This window comes from Macadamia integrifolia, chromosome 5 (assembly GCF_013358625.1).
Source record: "Macadamia integrifolia cultivar HAES 741 chromosome 5, SCU_Mint_v3, whole genome shotgun sequence".
NCBI lineage: Eukaryota > Viridiplantae > Streptophyta > Magnoliopsida > Proteales > Proteaceae > Macadamia > Macadamia integrifolia.
Window position 1 is genome coordinate 34,942,106 of NC_056561.1, and position 14,980 is coordinate 34,957,085.

The window sequence follows — 14,980 nt, forward strand, 5'->3', positions numbered from 1 at the left end:
TGTAGAGCCGATAAGGATACCGTCAACCATTTAAGGTTTTCCGGTTGAGGTTCAAGCTCTAAGGTTGCCCCTTCATACAAGAGGGTTTCGTCCATTAGCATCGCCTCTTGCACAAGTGGTGAGCTGACTGCTAAGTATGAGAGCGACACAGTCTGTGTCTTCCGACTCAATGCATCTGCCACTACATTAGCCTTGCCGGGATGATACTGAATATCGCAGTCATAATCCTTCATGAGTTCAAGCCATCTTCTCTGTCTCATGTTCAAATCTTTCTGGGTGAAGAAGTATTTCAGGCTTTTGTGGTCACTGTATATCTCACACTTCTCCCCATACAAATAATGTCGCCAGATCTTAAGGGCAAAAATGACTGCAGCTAGTTCCAAGTCATGAGTGGGGTAATTCTTCTCATATTCCTTTAGTTGTCGGGATGCATACGCTATTACCTTCCCCCGTTGCATGAGAACACAACCCAAACCAACTTTGGAAGCATCGGTATAGACTGTCATTCCACCTGTGCCCTCAGGAATAGTCAGCACAGGGGCAGTCACCAACTTTTCTTTCAATTCCTGGAAGCTCTTCTCACATTCCTCTGCCCAGTCGAATTTCACACCCTTTTTAGTCAACTTGGTCATTGGTGCTGAGATCCGAGCAAAATTCTCGATGAAACGCCGGTAATATCCAGCCAAACCCAAGAAGCTTCTAATTTCAGTAACATTCTTGGGGCTTTCCCATTCCACTACTGCTTTCACCTTAGCAGGATCTACCTCGATTCCGGCTTTAGACACTACGTGCCCCAGGAATCCAACTTGTTCAAGCCAGAATTCACACTTGCTGTACTTGGCAAACAACTGTTGATCTCTCAACCTCTGTAACACCATTCTCAAGTGTTGAGTGTGCTCCTCCTCGGTCTTGGAGTAGATCAAGATATCGTCAATAAAAATAATTACCCATTTGTCGAGCACATCCTGAAATACTCGATTCATTAGATCCATGAATGCTGCCGGTGCATTGGTTAACCCGAAGGACAACACTAGGAACTCATAATGACCGTATCGAGTCCTAAATGTTGTTTTGGGTATATCACTACTCTTTATCTTAAGCTGATAATAGCCAGACCGAAGGTCTATCTTTGAAAATACTCTGGCTCCCTGCAACTGATCAAATAAATCATCAATGCGTGGCAATGGATACCGGTTCTTAATGGTTAGCTTATTCAACTCCCGGTAATCTATGCACATACGCAAACTACCATCCTTCTTCTTGACAAACAACACCGGGGCACCCCAAGGTGAAACACTTGGGCGAATAAACCCCTTTTCCAATAGTTCCTGCAACTGCATCTGCAACTCCTTCAATTCAGCTGGTGCCATCCTATATGGAGCCTTAGATACTGGAGCTGCTCCAGGAGTCAAGTCTATGGCAAACTCCAACTCTCTATCGGGTGGTAAATGCATCAGATCATCTGGGAAAACATTGGGAAACTCTTTGACCACCTTTACTTCTTCTAGAGGTGTAACTCTTGCATCAACATCGAGTACCGAGGCTATGAAACCCTGACATCCACTTTCTAGCAACTTTACCGCTTGGAGAGCGGAGACAAGGACCTTCCTCACCCTTTTCATTGTATCTGCTCGGTATACCCACTCTTTCCCTTCGTCATCTGTTACCTTAATCAGCCTTTCCGCACAGATCACATTAGCTCGATGAGCCGACAACCAATCCATACCCAATATAACATCAAAATTCTGCATATTGAATTTAATGAGTTGTGCATCAAAGTTCTTCCCACTAATCTCCACTGGGCACGGCCCATACACTTCCTTCAACTGTGCAATTTTACCAGTAGGCATACTAACAATCATTCCATGGTCTAGGATCCTGGGTGACATCCCAAGTTTCCCTACAAATCTCTTAGATGCGAATGAATGAGTAGCTCCTGAATCAAATAAAACATAGGCTGGTATGCCCGATATGGGTAGGATACCTAGTATAACAATGTATATAATTTCAGCAGGTCATCAATATTAATCATAATGAATTTCTTAATTTAAAATGTGCCTGCTACTACTTCTGTACTAGCCTCAGCTTCCTCGGCTGATAGGGCATACATCCTTCCCTGCGGTTGATTCCCTCGAGGTAAGGGAGGTCGGTACGTAGAGGGCTGACTGGAGGGCAAGGCTGGTCGGGCCCGATAGTCTTTCGCATAATGCCCATAGGAATGGCAGTTGAAGCAACGAATCTGAGATGTCGGAACTGGAGCGGGGCCCCTCTGCACTTGACCCGCTGCAGATGGAGGTCGAGGTGGCCTTGGAGCTGTAGGTGCCACACTAGTGTTCGGGCGAAAAGAGGTAGAACCCGAACCACCAACTGGCCTAGGAGGGTAGCCAGGTGGCCTATAGGGCTGCCTATACATAGGCCCAGAACTGTATGATCCGCGGTATGCCTTGGAGGAATTTCCCACATCTGGGAATGGATTTGTTCTCTTCCACAGTCCAGGAGTGAGGGACTGTTCACCCTTTTGCTTATCTTCCATTGTTTTGGCCTTCTGTACAATCTGGCCATATTCGGTCAAATCCAGTACCTCAAGTACAGACCCAATAGATGCCTTTAGGCCTTTTAGGAACCTTGCTGCCTTCTCTTCAGCTGTTCGCATATGCCTTGGGGCAAAATGGAACAAACTCTCGAATTGTTGCTGATACTCAAGGACAGTCTTACCTCCTTGAGTTAAGGCCATGAACTCAGTCTCCTTTCGGTCTCTGAAACTACGCGGATAGTGGTTGTCCAAGAACAACTCCTTGAACTGCTCCCAAGTAGGTTCTGGATGAGCAGCCATCAATATAGGTTTGGAGGCTTGCCACCAAGAATTTGCCTCTTTCTTGAGTTGCAACCCAGCACAAATGAGTTTCTGGGCATCCGTGCACTCAAGCACCTCAAATATCTTCTCTAATTCTTGGATCCATTGATCCGGTTCCAGAGGATCACTCCCCACCTTAGAGAATACGGGTGGTAAGTTCCTCTTGAACGACTCCACTACCCTTGACGTATTACTCGTCGTCGGGAAGTTAGGAGCATAGACAGGATAGTAGGAGTATGGAGGAGGCATCCCATACTGAGGAACACCGAATGGTGGGATTGGAGGTGTACCCCCCACTTGTGGTCCCGTTCCCGACCCTACAGGTGGGTCCTGCGGAGTGAGTACCCGGGGAGGTTGACCCGGTTGAGAAAAATCCAACTGTTGCTGGATGGCAGTCATAAATGCTTGCTGTTGCTGGAAAGCTTGTTGGGACTGCTGAATTATTGTAGCAACATCTCCCGGTGTAATGACCGGTGGAGGGTCCGGGAGTGTAGTCATAGGTGGGTCCCCATGTGCCCCACCCTGACCAAGGGTCTCTGGAGGTAGTGGAGGTGAGGTGTGCCCCACAGAACGGGACCTCCTGGGATTTTGTGGTCGACCGACCCGACGAGGACCCCGCGAGGTACCTCGGGCATTACTACCGGATCTAGTACGTACCATCGTATCCCTGTACCTGGAACACATCACACACCATATTGGTTAAACACCATAGAATTGATTTAGGCACACAATCATATGCCATTACATGAGGTGTTGTAGTGTATGATAGCCTGTAAATAATCATAGCTCAATTCCAAGATACAGGCAAAGTCCCCAACAGACATGTCAATGGTCCCACTTGACCATAGCATATTAATCATAGGAGGAATGTCCATAATGAAAATCAATGAAATCATTGCTAGGAGGAGAGAAGGGAAAAAGAAAAAGGGAAAATTTTAAAATTTTCCCAATTTTCAAAACTTTCCCAACTGTCATAAGCCCGGTCCGGGATGAACCGGCGGGTGGCACCGGCGGGTAGGAGCCCGCCGGTTATACCCGCCGGTCTTGCCCGTGTTAAAACACGAACAGGGCCTGTAGGCCCTGTTCTGTCTTGTCTCTTTCCCCATCTCCTTTCTCTTTCTTCCTTCTCTTTTGGCCGATCTTGGAGGTCTCCTTGGCGCTTCTACTCGCGAGTTCACTCACCCACTCGGCGCTTTAGAGAAGAGTCAACTCACCCTCCTTCAAGTAAGTTCCTCCTTCCTTTTTCAGAATTTCCATTTGGGTGAAATGCATGAATGGTTTACTTTCTAGGCTTCCTTTCCATATTTTTCACCATAGAATAGTATTTCCATGTGATTGTGATGCTTCTACTGTGGTCATTTGTAGTTTATAGGAATTTTATCTCTTCATTTGGAGAAAACCCCAATTTGTGCCCTAGGTTTCCAAATTTGGGGGTTTCTTAAATTCTGACTCTTTTTCTCCAATTGATGACTCCTTTGTGATGCATTCCACTTGCTTTATGCTTAATATGCTTTAGATTTGCATGAATCATCCATTATGCTTGGAATCCCCATGTATTTCCATGAAAATCCCTCTTTTTGTATTGGTTTCCTTGATTTTCATCCCATACTTGTATTCATGGAACTCCATAGTCTATTTGGGTATGTTCTTGCAATTTCATGATCCCGCTACTATGGCATTTCGTTCTAGACCTAGGGTTTCAAGCTTTTCTCCATTATGTTCAAATTTGCACAATGGACTTGAATCCTCTCATGTTATTTATGCTTTGCTTTTGCTGTCATTTTACTGTTTTGGCATGTTTCTATGCGTTGTCAACTACCGTGCTTCATGTCATAGGTTTCCTATCATTCCTAGATTGTCGCCGTTTCCCGTTTGCAAGATTGGGTTTTGGATTTCCCCTTTTTAATGTTGCTGTCATTTTCCTTCCTGTGCTAACCCTACTTCCTTTCTTATTGCCAGGATGTCGTCGCGCACCGGCAAGGGACCATCTTCCTCTGGCGTTCGACGCAAGACCACCGCTTCTAAGCGGAAGAGTGCGGAGACCAGCTCTTCAGCTCCTCGCACAGGGAGACCTGCACCTGCCCAGTCTGACCCTACAGACTATGATGAGGAGCACTTCCTTAGTGCAGAGGCAGCAGCCAACTGGCCCAACTTCCTGAAGGGGTCAGTGATGATGGAGAAGACCGTGGTAGTCGAGGACTTCCACAAGGCTAGGCTTCAGGAGGGTTCTCAGCATTGGGCTGGGACTCTATTCTTCATGTGGACCGACCATGCTACGAGCAGCTCGTCCGTCGGTTCTATTGTAACCTAGAGGTGTCATATCCGTACGGGGAGTTCACCATCAGCAGCTTGGTGAAGGGAGTGGACATCCAGCTGACGGTAGGCACCTTGGCCAGTATCTTGGGTATATCGGCGGTAGGACACCGATACTACAGTCCCCCCAGGGGTAGGCCTCAGGGACCGTTCATGAGCCTGGCGACACCGGACTTCATCTACGAGACCATCTGCGGCAGCAGCAGTCGCCCGGAGTCCGAGACATCCTTCTACCCTGAGGTTCGTCTATTCGCCCGGTTGATCCAGTTCAACCTGCTCCCCAGAGGAGGTCATCGGAACCAGGTGGGTTTCATGGCGGCTTTCATTGCATTCTGCATCTTCACGGCCGCAGAGGGAGGCGGCGAGCACTTGTGTCTCCCATACATTATTCTCAGAACGATGGAGCACCATACTTCCCACCCAGAGGATGGAGGATTTCCTTACGGCAGGATCCTCACTAGGATCTTCGAGTTCTTCGGGGTGGATCTGAGCGGTGAGGAGGGGAAGACTCCGGCTGATAGGTTCGACCGGAGAAACCTCCTGAAGATGGGTCTCCAGACCCTCATGGATTCACCTCCTAGATCAGGAGCTCAGAGAGGTAGGGGTAGGAGGGCTGCCCCTATGGAGGATGTCCTCATGGAGGAGGAGTCCAGTGAGGAGGATGAGGACTACGTTCCTCAAGACGAGGAGGAGGATCTGATGGGTGGTGGCATCCCTGAGGAGGCGCCTCAGGAGTCGAGAGGTCCTGGCCCTAGTTCTTCCAGAGCTGCAGCCTCACCATATGGAGCCCCACCACCGGGGAGTGGTGCCTACGACTACGAGGGCCAGACAGCCTCCATGCGGGCCTTGCAGGATGGCCAGGTTCAGATACTGAGGCGGCTGGACGAGATTGTCTCCAGGCAGACCACCTTGGAGGATTCCTTCCTCCGGCTGGGTCAGGACTTAGACACAACGGCCAACGCTATCTCAGCAGATTTCGACCGGCTTCGTAGGGAGGTACGGGTGGTGAACGCGAGGTTCGATTATTACGATCACCGCCTCGACGTCAACTCCAGGCCTCCGGCGAACGTGGTGATCATCGACGACGATGACGACGACCAGTGACGGCTTGGCTCGCCCACCCAGCTGTTTATCCATTTTCTCTTTTTGTAGACATTGTATATTTATTTATTCTCATTCCTTGTATTTGCGATATAACTGGATTCATTGTGGAATAATATATCTTTGAATAGTGGATTTTTGTGGTGATTTCGTATGTGGAGTACCTGTGTGGTTTTGTGGTGATGTATTTTTTTTTTCTATCTGTGCTCTTTGTTATATTATTATCTGTTGTTTATTAGGTTTTGTGTAAAATTTTTGGAAATCCCATTTTACGCCGTTATGTTGCCGAAATTTCGTCGAAATAGTACTTTATAGGTTATAGTACCAACCTAATTACCTTTTATCTACACTCACGCATGCCATGAATGCAACATATAATGCAACCCCTTTTTATACTTTCTTTCTTTGGCTTTTAATCTTTAAAGCTTTTATATTAACCCAACCCCATTTTCCTATTATAGAGTCTACGGGATTCTAATGGTATGCTGTGAGTGGAGCAGAGCATCACGCTCTGATACCACCGTTTGTCACACCCCGTTCACACTGAATCGGAGCGGTGATCGAGTTAACGCCGGTTAACCCAAACCTGCCAGGATCATCAGATACTGTATTCCACCACAGCATACACACAACTAATACAACTCATCAGATCAGCGGAAGACTAAGTTTTATCTGTGAATAAATTTCATATACTTGATACCCGAATTGTGATACAATAATTATATACATTTGGGCCCGAAGGCATGATATTTACACAAAAAGAATATGATTCAAATACCAAGTATATACTGGAAATCATCAAAACAATCAGAGTACACAGCTCGGCTCGGTATCAAGGCTAGAGCTCAGCTCGGCATCAAGGGTTGAGCCCAGCTCGGCATCACGTAGTAGAGCTCAGCTCGGCCTCAGAAGTGGAGCTCAGCACGGCCTCAAAGGTGGAGCTCAGCTCGGCCTCAGAACTGCTGTCCCGCAGCACAGCTCTCGCACGAGCAGTCAACGCCGTGCTCTAACTCCTCAGGGGTCCACCAGTCCTCTTCAGGAAACTCGACTGTGGGACCCACCCCATGCTCCTCAGATGTATGACCTGCAAAATCATCTAAAAAGGGGTGTACACGTGGGATGAGCTCACTAGCCCAGTAAATAGAAAGATGGACCACACACAACAGTCCACACATCACAACACATCATATGCACTACATGCCATGCTATACATTTTAAATCACATCCACCTAAGCAACATTACTAAGTCTTTGGTTTTAGTGCTACTACAAACACAGTGCGCGTATACTCCGGGTACGAGCCGCGAACTCCCTCCCGCGATACGCCCATAGGGCTGTCGGAGAAGGCCCACCGTGAGTACTCGGAAAAGTAAAGACAATGCCGTCCACCGGCTCTCAACAGAAATGTAAATGACTGAAAATAAAGGTGCTGACTCCAGCAATTTAAAAGCAGTACGATTGGCCCTCTTGAATGTACCACCGGGGTTGCCGACTGTCCTACATGACTCGTCGGGCGTAATGCCTAACCGCCACAGTGTCCGACAACCGCGACCACTGCTTCCCCCCAAATGATAACCCAACACCTTAACCCCTGTTGGGAAGGGTCGTAGCACGGGATGGTGAGAATCCTAATACCGCATGCTCCTATATGACAATAGTACGATTGCATAGTGCCTCCGTGTCCCATTCCACGGGCCACCAATGCATTCGTTTTCAAGCCGACTACGGCATCTAGTCTATCAATGCATTATGCACCATGATGTCCACATTCAACATATAACATCTCATTCAATTGGCATTTGAAAAGTAAACATAGCACATATGCACATCAATGTGTGGAATGACTAATCTATATAGCATATTCATGATGACATGACTAGATTAGATATAATTAAATGAATGCCAAACAAATGCCTTGAAACAAGGCCAAACGTCCTCTCTCCACTTACTTGTAGCGTACAAGGATTCCCGTTCGGTACGGGTGAGATCCGGAGCGAATCGGGTAGGATTTGGTGAACCTAACATAATTGAGCGGGGTTAGTATTTCACCATTTTAGAATCAAAATTAATGAAATCCGATGTCAAAATCGTGTTTAGGATGTCAAAAGAAGGTCACACGTCCGATTTGGGTTCGATCGGACATAAGGATCACCTCCGGGGCCACACAGGTGGGTCAGACAGGTGGGCTGTCTACCCACCAGTTTTACCCACCGGTTATGACCGGCGGGTAGGGGCCTGCCGGTTGTACCCGCCGGTTGGGCCCGAAGGCCCCCTTGCCTTCTCAGGTGGGTACCCACAGGCGGGTAGGAACCCACCGGTTGTACCCACCGGTTTTGGCGAAAAAGACACTGTTTCTTCCCCATTTTCTCCATTCTTTGGGGAATCAAATGGGGCTTTTCCCCACCCATTCTTCACACCCTCAAGGTCCTATAGGATGGTTCTAACCTAGATCTAAGTTAGATTCAAGTGAGGGAAACCATCTTACCTTCTTTGCTCAAGAATGACTTCAAACCCTTCAAATCACTTCAAACTAACAATGCTTCTTCTACCTTGTCAATATCTCTTCAAATCCTTCAAGATCAACACATAAATCATCTATTAAACCTTAGATTCATCATTTCAAAGGGTATTTACAAGATCTCAAGAAATCATACTCGAGTCAAGGGTTTAAAGGTTGGGTATGGTGAATGTTCACAAAACCCAACTTTGCTTACCTCTAACTGTAGATCTAGAGTTGAAGATCACTCTCCCGGCACCGGAATGGGATGACCGAGCTTCGGCGCCGTTGAAATCCCCCTTTTCTTCCTCTTCCTTCTCTTCCTTTCTTCTTCCCTTTCTTCTCTCTCCTCTTTACTTTTCTCACCAACGTACGAGAGTAATAAATGGAAAGAAAAGAAAATCATAAAGCCTTATATACCATTCCTAATTAAGTGAATAGTCTTGGATGGGTCACTCAGGTGGGTGGGTGTACCCACCTGTCCTACCCACCTGAGAGCCAAAACTTGGGATTTTGACCGGGTTCGGACCTCGGCGCGAACCCCACCCCAAGCATACGATGTAGCATACGTATATACCTTAAAATACGGATATAATACCTGTTTTATCCGTACATAGCCTTATGGTAGGTGCACGTACACGGTTTGGGCACTCCCGTCTCTTCTGGCATTGGCTCGGACTTGTCGGGCCAGCCGGTGTTTAAGGTCACCCGTGCCATCATAGCCCATAAGGAACCTGCTCTAATTTCCTTTGGCTCGGTTCCTGCATGGTTAAACCGGTTCAACCGCGAAATCAGACCGGGTTTAAGAAGCGGGGTATTACATATAATATAAACAAAATATATCAATTGGTGATTTCTATTGATATTTATCATATTTACACAAAAAGAATGTTTTCACATTTTGATCATAATTACAGTTATGCCTCCATAGGGTTATATCTGTTAAGTACAAAAAGAATGAAAAATAGAAGATGATACTCCCATTCTCAGCGTGTTCCAAATGCACAATCATCGTACACGCATCCATCCTCATGTGCAACCAGCTCCTCATCCCAGAGGTCACTTCCGTAGAGAGCCGGGACCTCGATCACAGTTTCCAAAGGATTTTCTGAATCATCTAAAAAGGGGCAACAACGGGGTGTGAGCTTCCATGAAGCCTTGAAGCCCAGTGAGGGGTAACCCTAGTTTATTCGCGTTTAAAACGCGTTTTAAACGTCGAACCGTTTTTTTGACGTTTTAAACGCCGTTTGCCGAACTGTTCACAGAAATTCTGTAAAAAACGGGAACGGGCATATTTAAAGTTTAAAACGCGTTTCAAACGGGTATCCGTTTTTTTACTATCAAAAAAATGGATATTAAAAAATAATTAAAATTTCACTCTATTGATCATTCTCGGCCATTCGATTTCGGCCCATTCCCAAATCAAAATCCCTCATTTCAAACTTCAACCCTAACTCTCACTTCCTCTCTTCTTCTCTCCCAACGACGGACGACTGACGACTGGTCATCAGAGATTTGTTATCGGTTTCTCGTGAACACGGTGCGGCCGGAGTTGTCTACGTCTCTACGATCCACGACGACGACGGCCAGTGGAAACACCTGTGAGAACTGGACGACGACGACGACGGACGACGAACGACTGGAAGACTGGAGACGGACGACGACGACGACGGACGACTGAACGATTGGAGTACTGGACTCGAGCTCGACTTCACCTCACTACCGCGGACGACTGAACGACTGGAGTACTGGACTCGAGCAGTCGAGCTCGACTTCACCTCACTACGGCGGACGACGGACGATGGACCACGGACGACGGACTACAGACTACGGACGACGGACGACGGACGACTGACGACGGACGTCGAAGGACGAAGGACGAGCTCAAACACCGGATTCGACTTCACCCCTGTTTCTATTATTGCAGAAAGAGGTTTTTGATTTTGATTCCTTTTTGATTTCTTTATATTTTGTGATCTGGTTAAATGAGCCATACATAGATATAATCCTCATGCCGGAGACCACAAGCTTATTCATGCAATGCACTCCAAGCTCTTGTTTAACATACTACACATGAAAGGGAAAATAAGCATATCCTTCTATCAGGTTTTCCACAATATTCACCTTTAGTGAGCAACAATCTTCTAAAAATCTATAAGATCAACCCTACTTGGTTGTCGGCTTATAGGTAGATATATCCAGACTTTGATTTCACCTTCACGATTGCTTTTTTTTTTTTCTTTTTATTTTTAAGGTGCAACATGTGGCTGTTTGGATCAAGAAGGATCTTGCAGAAATTTCAAGAAGCTTCCATACAAACTGGCATCTGCTGCATCATTGGGTTGATTCTCATTAACCCTTGTTTTTTTATACGGAGCCGATAGACCATACATAGTTTCCAGCCCCTTTTGATTTAGCATCTTCTTTTTATTTTTTTCTAGGTTATATAGGAGAAAAGGTTTCTCTCTGTTCAGTTGCAGAAATTATTTGGTAAATTAGAATCACTTTGTTTCACAATTTAGTATACTTTGTTAAAATATGAATGAATATTTGAGTGTTAATCGTTAATTCTTTATTCTCAATTCTCATATGTACTCATCATATATATTAAATTTGAATAAATATTTGATTGCATATTATGTAGGTACTTGATATTATTGAAAAATGGTTAGAAAAAAGGATAAGTTTTGGGAACATGTACAACAACTTGGGCCGAGCCGTTTTAAATGCAATTATTGTGAACTTGACTACTCTGGTAGTGTTACTCGAGTGAAAGCTCATTTGGCTTGCTTGACTGGCCATGATGTTTAAATTTATACAAAAGTCCCTGATCATGTTCAAGCTGAAGCCAGTGCAGAAATGAATTTGAGTGCATCTAAAAAGAAAAGGACAAATGAGACCCTAGAAAGTGGAATTGGCTCCACAAGTTCTCTTGGTAGGAGCATTCATCAAACCACAATGGTAGAGTTGGCTGCTAAACAAGACAAGAAGTCATTAGAAAAGATGATAGGAGAATTTTTTTGTTAAGAATAACATTTCTTTCAATGTTATTCAGACAGAATCTTTTATTCAAATGATGAAAGGTGCTTGTGCCTATGGTCAGGGTTTTGTTATTCCTAGTTACTCTACTCTTCGTACACGTTTGATTCCTGAAGCTAAGGTAGAGATCATGGAATATGTGAGCAACATAAAGTCAACATGGGGTGACACAGGTTGCACAATAATGTCTGATTCTTGGACTGACCTAAAGAAGAGGTCTTGGGTCAATGTGATAGCTTATTCTCCTGGTGGGGCTGTATTCCTGAAGTGTATTGATTGTGGTTCAAATAGTATTACTGCTGGATATCTTTTTAGAGAAATTTCTAATGTTATTGAAATGCTTGGACCACAACATGTTGTGCAATTTGTTTTAGATAATGGTGCTAACTATAATTGTTGTGGTGATATGTTGATTGGAAAATGGTCTCACATGTATCGGACAAATTGTGCTGCAGATGGGATTAATTTGCTTTTAAAGGATATCCATAAGCATGTTAGATGGGTGAGGAAAATTATTGATGATGGTAAACATGTAGTGGATTATATGCACAGGCACACAACTATTATAGCCTTAATGAGGGAATTCACAAATGCCAAAGAGATTAAGCAGCCTTGCAAGACAAGGTTTGCTACTAATTTTTTAATGCTCCAATCTCTTATTGTAGTTGAGAATGAGTTAAGGCAATTGGTTGCATCATCTGAATGGAGAGGCTTCCATTGCAATAGAGTTGAAATATCATTAAAAACTGTCAGGATAATTCAATCTGATATATTCTGGGAAGAGGCAAAGGAGGTTATTGCTTTTATGGATCCTCTCATTAGGATTCTTCGCCTTGTTGATTCAGATGGTTCCACTGCATGTTACTTGTATGAAGCAACTGTTAGGACAAAAGAAAAATTGAGGAAGTTAAAGGAGAGTGATGGAGTAAAGTGCTTTACCATATTGGATTTGTTTGATACAAGGGTGGAAAAGAATATAATTCATCCTGTTCATGTGCTTGCTGCAGCTTTAAATCCTAATAATTTGTTTGATGGTGGACTTTTTATTGAGACAAATACAGTTGTGCAAGCTCAAGAATGTATTGTGGCAACCATGGTTCCTCTAGAAGATCATGGGCAATTCACTGCAGAAATGGTTGAGTATCGAATGAGGAGCCCAAATTTGTTCAATATCACAGGAAAGTCTTTAATGAAAACTAACCATCCAAGTAAGTCTGTTAGTTAATTAAGTTTATATTTCTATTTGTATATCATCCTTATATGTGTTTACTTGTGTTAATTTGATATGTGTTTACTTGTGTTAATTTGTAGGGATTTGGTGGGAATATATGGGTGGTTGTCTTCCTGTGGTTCAGAAGGTTGCTTGCAGAATCTTAAGCCAACCTTGTAGTTCCTCTCCTTGCGAGAGGAATTGGAGTGCTTGGGACGCTGCACAAACAAAGAAGAGGAACAGATTAACTCCAGAAATGTTAGAAGATTTGGTATACATTAGAATGAATTCTTTGATGAAGGAGAAGTATGAAAGCCGAGCAATTCACGATACTTGGTGACTTGCCTGATGTAAACATTGAGTTGGAGACAGAGAGACTTGAAGAGACATATGTTGAACCTATTCATGATCAACCTAATTCTATATTATGATACACTTGTGCTTTTTTTTTAATGAAATGGGATGATGTAATTTGGATGATACATTTTGGATTATGTAGTTTGGATGATGATTTTGGATATTTAAATGATGTATTTTGGATATTTGAATGGTGTATTTTGGATCTTATATTAATCTTTGGATGGATATATTTTTGATGTTATTTCATGACATAATAGGTTTAGAATTTGAATTGAAATATGGATATTATCTATATTTATTTTGATTGTTATCCAGGTATTTAGAGAATTATTATGTCAATTTATGTTTATATATTGCCCTTTTTTTACACCGTATTATTTAAATATAAACGTTTAAAACACTTACCGTCCGTTTTTTATTTTTTCCCCTTTTTTTCGTATTTGATCGTATTTTTGACCGTCCCGTTCACGTTTTGATCCGTTTAAAACATGCCCGTACCGAACAATGTTTTTTTGTCGTTCCCGTTTTAACTAACAGAGGGGGTAACACACAAGCAATTATGACAATCCAAGAAAATGTAATAGTATAAATATTCATGCCCGACAACATGAATATGAATGCAATTATATGAGTGCAATGACATGATCCATTTATTATCAAGCAATTCTAAGCAACAATTTCTAAGTCCAAAGGGGGTATAAGTGCTACTGCAACGTAGGTGTTATCCCTAGTCATGAATGTACGTTATCAGTGTCACACCCCGTTCACATAGAACCGGACTGGTGATTGGGTTAACTCCGGTTAACCCAAATCTGTCAGGATCATCTGATACAGTACCCAACCACAATATACACACAACTAAGATAATCATTCAAAAATTCAGCGGAAGACTTAATTTACCTGTAAATACCCCCAATATACTTGATACCCGAATTTTAGTATATAGATAAATACATGTGGGTCCGCAGGCATGATATTTACACAAAAAGAATAACAATTCACATATCATGTACACAAAAAGGGGTCATCAAAAGAATAAAAAAGTAAAGCTCAGCACGGTGTCAATACTGCTGTCCCGCAGTACAACCCTTGCACGAGCAATCCGTGTCGTGCTCATATTCCTCGGGGACCCACCAATTCTCTTCGGAGAATTCAACTGTGGGGTCTGACCCTTGATCTTCAGGCTGGTGACCTGCAAAATCATTTAAAAGAGGTGTACACGTGAGATGAGCTCACTAGCTCAGTAAGTGAAAAAAAGGACCATACAACAGTCCGCTCAACAATCAGAACAATATGCATTATATGCTATGTAATTCATTTTAAATCACATCCACCTAAACAATATTACTAAGTCTTTGGTTTAGTGCTACTACAACCACAGTGCGCGTATATTCCGGGTACAAGTCGTGAACTCCATCCCGCGATACGCCCATAGGGCTGTCGGAGAAGGCCCACCGTGAGTACTCGAAAAAGTAAAGCATGCCGACTACCGGCTCTCAACATAAAAGTAAATGATAGAAAATAAAGGTGCTGACTCCAGCAATTTAAAAGCAGTACGATTGACCCTCTTGAATATATCACCGAGGTTGTCGACTGTTCTAATGACC

General features: G+C 43.9%; 1 protein-coding gene across 1 annotated transcript; it reads left to right on the plus strand.

The window, feature by feature from the left end:
* Window positions 1-9,900: 9,900 nt before the first annotated feature.
* On the plus strand, window positions 9,901-13,353 carry LOC122078035. The gene is made up of 2 exons (XM_042643911.1): window positions 9,901-13,011; window positions 13,115-13,353. Exons 1-2 carry the CDS (start codon window positions 11,838-11,840, stop codon window positions 13,351-13,353), a joined length of 1,413 nt encoding a protein of 470 aa, XP_042499845.1. The 5' UTR covers window positions 9,901-11,837.
* Window positions 13,354-14,980: the final 1,627 nt, after the last annotated feature.

Bases quoted from the DNA above. Each gene is read 5' to 3' on its own strand.
- LOC122078035 (XM_042643911.1), top strand. From the start codon at position 11,838: ATGATGAAAGGTGCTTGTGCCTATGGTCAGGGTTTTGTTATTCCTAGT. The intron at 13,012-13,114 runs GTAAGTCTGTTA...GTTAATTTGTAG, and splicing joins AATGAAAACTAACCATCCAA to GGATTTGGTGGGAATATATG.